The sequence below is a fragment of the Urocitellus parryii genome, chromosome 1, assembly GCF_045843805.1.
Source record: "Urocitellus parryii isolate mUroPar1 chromosome 1, mUroPar1.hap1, whole genome shotgun sequence".
Taxonomy (NCBI): Eukaryota; Metazoa; Chordata; class Mammalia; order Rodentia; family Sciuridae; genus Urocitellus; species Urocitellus parryii.
The window spans coordinates 101,730,504-101,741,616 of record NC_135531.1 but is presented as its reverse complement, the minus strand read 5'-3'; the positions used below and the strand labels follow the sequence as shown (position 1 = coordinate 101,741,616).

The 11,113-nt window shown below is 39.5% G+C and overlaps 1 protein-coding gene and 1 pseudogene across 1 annotated transcript; one reads left to right on the top strand and one right to left on the bottom strand.

Annotated features, from left to right (window-relative positions):
* Positions 1–269: 269 nt before the first annotated feature.
* On the top strand, positions 270–1,097 carry LOC113179713 (nucleophosmin-like; annotated as a pseudogene).
* A 5,198-nt stretch (positions 1,098–6,295) lies between these two features.
* Positions 6,296–9,389, bottom strand: Scgb3a2 (secretoglobin family 3A member 2). The gene is made up of 3 exons (XM_026384336.2): positions 9,335–9,389; positions 6,703–6,905; positions 6,296–6,319 (listed from the first exon to the last, which is right to left on the bottom strand). Exons 1-3 carry the CDS (start codon positions 9,387–9,389, stop codon positions 6,296–6,298), a joined length of 282 nt encoding a protein of 93 aa, XP_026240121.1.
* Between the last annotated feature and the right edge of the window lie 1,724 nt (positions 9,390–11,113).

Here is an 11,113-nt window from a genome sequence, read left to right as displayed (position 1 = left end):
TCTGGCTTTTCATAATGTCCATGCAATCTGCTTACCAATATGGGAATATTAGGAATATAGCCCTAGAAATCTAAATTAAGGATAATGCAGTCTTCTATCCTTTCCTTAAATAAAGGAAGCTCCCAAAGTATCTAGAAGATGGTTCATTCAAATAGTGTATTTTAGGCTGTATTAGTCATTAATCTGCAAAATACTTAATATTAACATATCCCTTATATTTTGCTAGGTACTGGATTCTGCCTTTTTGGAGTTCACAAACAAGTTTGTTTAAGTGTGAGCTAAAGGCCCACAAACATTATCACTTTAAGGTGAATAATGATGAAAATGAGCATCAGCTATCACTAAGAGCAGTCAGTTTAGGGGTTGGTGCAAAGAACAATTTATACACCATTAAGCAGAGGTAATGAATTATGAAGGCAGTCCAATTAAAGAAACAAGGGCAATTTTGAAACTGTCTGCACAGACAATAGTTTCCTTTGGAGGCTTTGAAATGTCACCATCTGTGATCTCAAGGTTGAAGTGTAGTTCAGGCCTGTGCATATTAATGGATAGCAATTAGTAGCTATGGAGGAGATGCAGATCAGAAGATGAAGACGAGGTGGATGTAAAACCCTTAAGTGTATCTGGAAAGTCATCTGCCTCTGGAAGTGGTAGCAGGATTCCCCAGAAAAAAAAAGGAAAACTTGCTGCTGATAAAGATGGTGATGAGGGGCTGGGGCTGGGTCTCAGTGGTAAAGCAACTGCCTTGCATATGTGAGGCACTGGGTTTGATCCTCAGCACCACATAAAAATAAGTGAATAAAGATATTGTGTGTTCAAAAGTAAAAGAAAAATGGTAATGAGGAAGATGATGATTTTGATAATAAGGAACCTGAGAACATGCTCCAGTGAAGAATTCAATACAAGAAACTCCAGCCAAAACTGCATAAAAATCAAAACAGAATGGAAAAGACTCAAAACCACCAACACCAAGGTTCTTCCCAAAGTGGAAGCCAAGTTCATCAATTATGAGAAGAATTGCTTTCAGATAACTGACCAGGAACTCTAATTCCAGATGACTGATTCAAGATCTGTGACAGTGGAGAAAATCTCTTTAAGAAAATAGTTTAAATGGTTTGTTAAAAATTGCAGTCTTATCTAGAGTTCATCTAATCCTCCCATTTTCCCCTCACATATCCCCCATTATGAATCAGCATCCTTAAATTAGAGAAAATGTTTGGCATTTGGCCAAATGGAATGACCATCCAGACTCTAAGTACATGTATGAAGATATGAATGGTGTGATTCTACTTTGTGTACAGAGATATGAAAAAAAATGCTCTGTATGTGTAATATGAATTGTAATGATTTCTGCTGTCATACATAACAAATTAAAATTTTAAAAAGTTGCAGTCTTTTTTTGCAATTGATACCTGGCCATCCTTTTTATAATGCAAAGTGAGAACTCTCCCTACCATGTTTAATAGATGTTGTCCAGGTTCCATTGCCAAGAATGTGTTGTCCAAAATGCCTGTGTAGTTTTTAAAGTTAGATCTCCACCCTTTGCCTGGTTTTAAATAGGTATGGAATGTTATTATCCGACATAGTGGTGGTCAGACGTGGAAAAAGTGGGGAGATAAAAATATACTGGGAACTAAACTTATTGTTCTAGTAAAGTGAAAAAGTGGAAGACAAAAATAATAATCAAATAATTATACATAAACATAATTATGTTTTGAGAGATATGTTCAGAATGAAAAAAAAGAAGGCTCTCTTAGAACCTATTACAAATGTATCTCATTTGGATAGGAGATATTTGAGATTTGGGGGGAGAATGACAAGAAGAATAAATAGGGAAAAGTTCAGAAGAAGAAAATGAAGAAGATGAGGCTTTTATAGTTGAGTGGCATTTACAAAAGTCATATGCCAGATATCCTGTGCTCTAACAATGAAAGGAGGACAAGATAGCTGGGAGGTAAGCAAGGACAAACGAGAGTCAGGGAGGAAAGTGAGTCTTACAGGACCTCGGAGGTCATGGTCAGGATTTTATTCTTAAACCCAGGAATAGTGGAAAGTCACCAACGTATTCTAAGCAGTAGAATGAACATGATCATTGTTGCATTTTGAACAGAGGATTTGCCTGCTGTTCCAATCAGACTAAGGAGACGAGGGTAAAGCAGAAAGTGGATGGGAAGTTCCTGCAAGAGATGAGAGAGACCTAGATGAAGGGGTGTCAGGGCAATGGTGTGATGCAGGAGGAGTCAAGAGACTCAGAAGGCCAGCTTGGCGAGATGTGGTTGTGATTTAGGTATGACATGTCAGGGAGAGGGAATTATTAACAATGACTCCAAGGAGGCTGACTCATGCAAGAAGATGCCTGGGGGTTCCATTCAGGGAGATGGGGATCAAAACTGCTCACAGCCTTCCTGGGTTCCTAGGATAAAATCAGGATCCATGACGGTGACATCCAGTACATGGTTCCACCTCCCTACCTGTCCTACCTCAGCTAATATCGCTCTGCTCCCACTCACAGGACTTCAGCCAACCATGAGACTTTAATTCTTTGAAGAATCTAAGTTCTTCTCATTGTGAGGATATTCACACATTCAGTACCTTCAATTCAGAATTTTATTTGGCTGAGATGATACACAGTAAAATCTGTGGGAATATGGACTATGTCCACTGTTTATCACTAAGTTCTCAATGTTTAGCAGAAATGCTGCAATCAAAATTCAGTCTTTTACTTTTTAAATTTATTTTATACATAAATAGGCATTAAATTATGTAACTGTCATCATTACTATTATCTAGTTGGGAAACAACTTCTTGATAAAAATATAAATATAAAACCAGCCACTGGTATAGCAAAAAAAAAAATGCTGAGTTACATACATGATTGCTTCAGTTCTACTCTTTGGTGTGACTGAAAACCTTGTCTTTGAGTGTGTATAGCAAACATTGGTGGTAGTCTTAGCAATGGCCCTCTCCTCATTTTTGCTTGCTGACAGAGCTCTCCTGAGCCACATTCTCCCCATTTTTGCTTGCTGACAGAGCTCTCCTGAGCCACATTTTTCCTTGTGAACCTACCTTTCTCCCATGAGGCACAGAAAACTATCCAGAGCCAAGGATACATCCAAATTGAATGTGCCAGTAATTATTGGCTTCAGCATAGATCAGAGATGCCATTCTGGCCAAGGAGGCACAAGGGACAGTCTTTGGGAGGGGGATAACTAAAAAAGGTCTAAATAAATATTCAAGTGCATCTAAATCTCAGTTATGACTATGTCTGTTGATTTAAATAGCTTCTGATTTTTTCTTCTCAATCGACATTGAAAAACTACTGAAAATTTTGAAGGATGATTCTTATGTCTAAGGAAAACACCTCTGGTGCTGTGTAGATCCTAGTTTGGAAGGGACTCTTTGGGTACAGAGATCAGTGGTTCAGTGAGCTTTGACAAGGGTTTAACAGGAGCAATCATAGTAGTGATAATGAAAGATGTATAAAATAGATGTGAAAATGGTTCATAATTAGCAGAGATTATTTACCAATTAGAAGGAAGGTTCTTAGGAGAATGTACTTTGGATAATTCCCAAATTTCTATCTCAGGTAACCATGAAAATGATTGTGCTATATAAATTGAGAAAGGAAACTAAACACTGAAGCATGTTTTGAAAGAAAGACAATAAGTTTACGTAAAGATCTCTTGAGGATTTACAGTAGAAGGGGTAGAGAGAGAAAAGGGGAGGGGAGGGGAGGGGAGGAGGGATAGTAGAGAATAGGACAGACAGCAGAATACATCAGACACTAGAAAGGCAATAGGTCATTCAATGGAAGGGTAACTGATGTGATTCAGCAATCTGTATACGGGGTAAAAGTGGGAGTTCATAACCCACTTGAATCAAACCATGTAATATGATGTATTAAGAACTATGTAATATTTTGAAAGACCAATAATAATAATAATAATAAAAGATCTCTTGAATTAAAGATTGAAAAGGGCATCCCTTAGGGTTGTCTCAAGGTAACTAAATCTCTCCTCCTCCAAAAGGAGATGTAGACTAGCTATAGATTCTGGAGTTTGTAACATGGAGATTATATTAGCACCCATGGAAGATCTCACAACCAAGGTTAAATATAAAATAAAAAGATTTAAAAAATAGTAAAGTTTAGAATCTTTGGAGGCAAAAACATTTAGGGGAAGTCAAGATAAGGGACATTTAAAGAAATTGAAAAGTCATAATAAAACAGAAGAAAAGTTGATATGGGAGAAAAGATGACACATAATTCACCAGAACAGAAAACCCTAAGTAGAATGGAGTCATCTCAGGTGACAATTACTTTGAAGGGGTCAATTAATGTGGCAAAGAACATAATGCATATTTTATATGTTTACTTCCTTTAGGAGAATCATACATCCACTTCCTAAATCAGGCATATATGGCCATATGACTTGCTTTGATCCATGAAAGCAGCACTGGGAGTGATGTACATCACTTCCAAGAAGACGCTCTAAGAGTTTAAGCCTCCGTTTCCCCAAGTTCTGTTTCCCTGTGACCAGGACAATCAGAAACTCTAGAGACAAAATTATTCTATGAGTTTTAGTTACAGAATTCAGACACCATGGAGCAAAGTGATAGCTAACCAATGATGACCATACAGTATGAGGAAAAACTAAAGTATGAAGATATGCCATTGAGATTTGGGCTTAGGAATCATTACTTCTGGGCAACCTAATAAATATATGATTATAGATGCAGAAAGAATGAGAAAATAAACAAAGGTTCACAAAGTACAACAGACCCTTGCTAGGTTTTGATGATTTACACCTTTGTAGTAATATAAAGGTAATACATATTTACTAGAAACAATACTTTGATTTTTGATTTTTAATCATTTCCTGGGCTAGTGATAACGTGGAACGAAACTCTTTAGAGGCACGGAGCTGTGGAAGAAAACCACTGTCCCCAGTCACACAGTCACAAGTTAAACAACCAACATTCAGTGTACTAGGTTGCTAAGCTATGGTGTTGGGTAGGTTGTGTACATTAAGTGAATTTTTAACATAGGGCATTTTCAATTTATGATGGGTTTATCAAGATGCATTCTATCATAAGTTGATGAATATCTGTTATCTTAAATAAATAGGGGTCAAGAAATGTCAGCAAATCAAGATAATATTCACAGAGAAGATAGCATCTAATGTTGTATTGGTCAGGATCCAACCACAAAACAGAATTATTGTAAGTACTTAGAACAAAAGGAATGTATTGCAAAGAGTTGACTGAATAAATGTTAGAAGAACTAAGAAATCAATTAGGTGAATGTGAAGTAGCCAGAAACAGACAACTACAGGAAGCCACTACCAACCCTGGTTGAAGAAAGTGAGAAAGAAAAGATGCAGTGTAACCAGAGCTCAAAGGTGGAGCTACCTGGCAAAAGTTAGACCCACTGCAGAGCTATCCAGCAGAACCTGGAGTCAGAAAGGGTGTAGCCACTTCTAGACACTTCCCCAGAAGAGAGGCAGAGGGGGTCACACAGTGGTTTCTTGTTCCCCACTAGACTTCCCAGTCTCCACAGAAATGCCCAGTACACTGAATGTTGGTTATTTAACTTGTGACTGTGTGACTGGGGACAGTGGTTTTCTTCCACAGCTCCGTGCCTCTAAAGAGTTTCGTTCCACGTTATCACTAGCCCAGGAAATGATTAAAAATCAAAAAGCAAAGTATTGTTTCTACTAAATATGTATTATCTTTATACTACTACAAAGATGTAAATCATCAATCAGCTTACCTGTGAGCATAAGAAACACAACTTACAGTGATGGACAACATAACCCCTTACTTCCCAAACACAAGGGCATGGGATGGATCTGAGGGCAAATGGTCCCAAGATTGGCACAGACCAAGGTCTGAAGGCAGAAAGTGGCAAATGCTTTAGGTAGAAAGAAACTTTAGTTTTCATTAAGGTTGAAGGGTTTTAGTAAAAAATGAACTTAGCTCTGAATTCAGGGTGGCTAGAGCTGGGAGCACATATGGAGAAAGGATTATTGATGGCACATGTGAGCAAGAACCAGATCATGGAGGGCTGCGTAAAAATAGACTGCCTAGAGTCTGTGGTATAAGGGGGAAATTACCAGCTAGGTACCCAAAATAAAAGTAGGACAAACTGAAAATCTATTCATTGCTTTATTCATTCTTTTCAACGGTCACTACACATTAGGACATTCAGCTGTAACTGGGTAGAATGTGTTTCATCTAGGGAGGATGGGCACGCCAAACTCCTTCCACTGCTATCTTCTCTCTCTTTATCCTGATGTCACACCAAGTGAGACAGGGCCTCCTGAAAGGCAGAAGAACAATAATAAAAATAAGAGCAGCTTACATGTAATTAGCCCATTTATAAAAATTGCCACATTTACTCTTCCGTTTGGCCACCATTTTTCTGATGTGGAAACAAAGGCTCAGCGTGGTTACATCCCATTCCAAATCCCCAAGGGGGTGAACGGTGACTCCACAACTGGAAAACAGTTCTCTGCCACTCAAAAACCTTTTCTATACTTGTAGAAATTACACCTTCCTTGAGATTCCAGGAAATACAAATTTCACAAATACAATCAGTAAGGGAGAAGTGCACATCTACAGTTGAGAACAGGGTGGGGTGGGCATTGAGAGAGACCAAGCCCTCCCCGTGGCAAGTGCAGCTGCCCCCCTAGTTGCAGTTACCAGCAGTTTCTTCACAGCTTCAGAAGCTTCCGGTCCCAGTTCATCCACACACTTCCTCAGCCCTTCTACAAGGTGCTCCACAGAAATGCCCAGAGTTTTCAGAAGCATCTTTAATGGATCCATGAAGGAAAGAACATTGTCCAGAGGCAAAGGTAACACTTTGTCAACAGGAAGGGGCACACTGTTGATGAGAAAGGCAGCAGCTGCAGAGCAAAAGAAACAGGTGAAGCAGGCACATCAGCCCCCAGCTATGACCTATGACCTCGCTGCTTCCATCCGCCCATCAACAGCTCGTCTCAGAGACACTCATCTTGATTTCCCAGGGAAAAGTCTCTCTGGACCTCTATGCTTGCTGTTCCATTTCCTCAGAATATTCTTTCCCCTGATAGATGCAAGTCTTTCTTCTTCATGTTACTTGGGTTCTTTTCAAATGTTACCTCCTCAGAGAAGCCTGGAATGGCCACTTTATCTAAAACAGCACCACCTACCACCCTCCATCCTTCTTTGCTTTTTCTAATTGTTACTTGAACTATTAAATCTTTATTTGTCATTTGTATAGGCTTTATACTCTCATTAGAATGTAGGCTCCATGAGAACAAGAACTAATGTTTTGTTTATTACTATATCCCAGGCCTAGACCTGACCTTGGAATGCAGCAAGTGCTCAGTAGATACTGGTCAGTAAATGGACAGCAAGGTATTTCTGTACGTGGCTGTGTCCATAGTTCACAGCTTTCAGGCCAAAGAGGAGATGGCATAATGAATCTCCACTCAAGGAAAAGAGGAGCAAATCACAGCCCCAAATGTTCTTCCACCCAATTCAACTCAATGCTACAACATACAGCTGGGGCAGACACATCGACAAATAGGACAGAGATGATCCACTCAGAAAGCTAACACAGTCTAGTGGAGCATCAGGATCTATGCATGCCACAAGGTGGCATGCGGTATGCTAACACTATGGACAACGCTCTGGAAACATAAAGCAAGGGAATAATTCTAATGTGGAAGAATGTTGCAGAAAACTTATCAGAAGAAGTGTTAGAGCCATGTCTTGAGGACAACAAGGTGAAGAAAAGGAGAGGTATTTTAGGAACAAGGTCAACAAATGCACTGAGATGGTAAGATGAAAGTCCACACACAGAATGGTGAGCCTTCTACCCAGAGAGGCTGGGGTGCAGAACTCCAGTGGGCTACGGTGGAAGATAAAGGAGCGAGGCTGCAAAACTTGAGTGAAGTCAGATTTTTTAAATAACAACAAAGGACTATCAAGGCTTTCACCTGGGATGACTGCACTCTACATCTTTGACTTTAGGAAGACAACTTTTGCAAAGAAGATGAATGAGAGGAAAAGAATAGAGACCGTAAAAATAGGCACCATGTATACTTTTTACAAAAACATGCACATTTATAAATGTACTCATGTGCATGAGCATACAAATAAGAATATGCATCTTCCTGCTGGCTACAGCCTGCCACACTTCATTTTGCTTTGGAAAATTTATTTCTTCATTAAAATTATAAAAAGGGAGGTTGTGAATATACTCTGCCTTCATCTTCTATCATATATTTTCCTTCCCAAATTCTCCCCAACGAGAGCTACTTATTTCCCCCATTCCCCTTTCTGATGCTACACTTGCCCATAATATTTGCCCTTGGACATGAAAGAACAACAAAATATTTGAAACTGGTAAAGTAATAAATTCCTCTAAAAATTCAATAAAGTTGCCAGCATAAGTGGACACAGCCCCTGGTATCTCATGATTAATCGTCATACTTCTTATTTTAGACATTTTGGTGAATTATTTCTCTGTATGTGTTTACATCTTCCCAGGGGAACATCTTCAAAGCTTTCTATTCTCTCAATGAAAATTGACCATCATGAAGCCTTTTCTGATACACTCACATATATCCTGAGAGTAAAAATGATTTCTTCCAGAATGAATGGATCAGTTCCTATTGTCGTCCAGGAAGTCAGATTTTGTACCCATACTTGGAAACTAAAATATTCACTTCTCAGTACACCCACCTCCATCCATCTCTCTCATTTAGCATTCACAGTAGTGCAGTATTTTTGTAACTTCTGTAAAAGGTCTGTATACCCTGCCAGACTATCAGAACCTTTAGAATAATCTTCATGTCTAGTTCATGCCTGAGTCTTCCAATGCTTATTCAGTGCCAAAATTTTGTAGTCCCTCAATAAATATGTGTTGAATAGGTGAGCAGATAAATGAAGCTGTTTAGGAGAGCCATCCTTGCAAATGGCTAATTAAGATGACAGCAAGAATGATTTCACATAGTTTTAAAAGCAGATAGGGAAAAAAAGTTGATTCAATATTAAGATATTGACTCAATATTAAGGAAAACTAATGGTGACTAATATTCCATGGTGAAAAGTCCTATGTTGGTGCTCAGTGGGAGTTGGCTAATTTCCCATGCAGGATGCACTAGGGGTAATGCCTATATTGGGTTAGAGCCTGAATGATGGAGGAACTGTGAAATCTTCCAACATGACCATTTTCTGTGATTCTAAAACTCCTTCCACCACATTCCACTGTCAGTGATCCAGGCTTACCAGTTGTGTTCTAATTAACAGATTAGTACAGACATATCCTATGTTCCAGACTACTTACCAGGGTAACTACAAAGGCTGATGGTCACCAGCAGAAAGATGGTTACCAGCTTCATGGCAGCTATCTATGATGATCTCCTGGAGTTCAGAATTCCACTAATCAAGAGTGATTTTCCTTTCCATACACAGTGGGGCGGCTTCTTTTGCACACACATGTATTTATGCATCCACTGAAGACCTGAATTTCAGTCACTGCCATTTGACACACTCCACCAAAGAAGAGCAGGAAGGTCATGTTTCCTCACTAAACAAATTGCATGGTTTCCCCTCTCCCTCCTGTTCCCACGAGAAACAAAGCCCTAAATGAAAGCACTCAAGTACCTCTTTCGAGAGCCCTTGTGCAGAGGTCATAATGGAAAGCAAAGAACCCTGAGGCTCCTTCTACAGGAAGAACATGAAAGAAGTGTTTTCTTCCAGAACTCTACATATTCCTCCATTTTTTTCTAGGCACTTAAAGTTTAGAGAATCCCATTACCTGCTTCCTTGCTGTGGAAGCAATCAGGAGGCCACCTTGGCCCCATTACAGAGTCAGCTTAATGACATTTTTGTTGTTTCTCTGGAATTCATCAGTTCATCCACATCACACATCTACTATACCAACATCACCAGTTCCCTGATCTTTCTAGTATCCTCTGATTAGCTGGGGAATCTTCAGGGTGTTTCTTCTCAATGTGCTCACACAGAACAATAGGCTCGGGATCTAAAAATCAAACTGCCTTTTTACAAACCTAGGATTCTGTTTTTGTCATTTGTATCACACTGGATTAGACATTTAAAATCTGAGATGTACGAACCTGGAAAAAAATGGGTTTGGGCTAGACCCTGCCTAAACAAATTATATGAAGCATATAATTTGGGAGCATTCAGGCAGTCTAATCCTATGCAATCATACGTGTATGTGTGTGTGTGTGTGTGTGTTTGTGTGTGTGTGTGTGTACACAGACATATTTACACCAGTGGCTGTGGGAGCAGTCTGTTTCCTAATTACACACAGAGAATTGCTTCTCCCTTCTGACCTCTGGAACTAGGTACTGCATGGGATCCCAGGATGACTTCATCTGTAAGTAAGCACATGTACTTCTTTGGGAATCTTGTTGAGCTTAAACACAAGGAAGAGGGGAAGACGATATGTTAAAGGAAAAAACAGAAAACAGAGCTCATGTGGTCCCAAGCACCAGTTCAGAACCCCTTGGCTAAGTGGCCCTGTTGGATCCAGCCATCCCCCAAAATAGAGAGGAACCCAGAAAATTTTGAGGAGGCACACTATAGTGTTAGTCTCTTAATGTATAAGCTTAGAAGTTGGAATCTAACTTACCCCCATCTGAGGGCATATATTATTATTAGGATTTAATAAAATTATACAGATGAGCATGTAGCTGCACCAAACCAAGGTTAATGTTTAATGTCACCTGTTATTAATTCCTATGAGTTATAAATTGAAACTGCCATTTATTTAACTTTATGCTGCTTTATACATTGCATGAAAGAGACCATGGATTACTGTGATGCATACTCAATCCTGAAATATCCACTGATTTTCTCTGCCAGATACTGCTCTCTCTGGCCTATCCCAGCTATGTCAGTGATGTAGATGTGCCAGCTCTCCAAAGGCCCAGGTCATGTGGTGAAATGGTAGAAAACTTGATGCCATCCCTGACTCTGGTACACTAAACCAGCACTGCCCTTGTCAGGGCTGCCATCTGCTCATTCGTTTTTCCCCTGGACTTCCCTACCCTCCTCTGTATCACAGAAAGTGGAGTTTTCCAGCTGGGCCCGATGG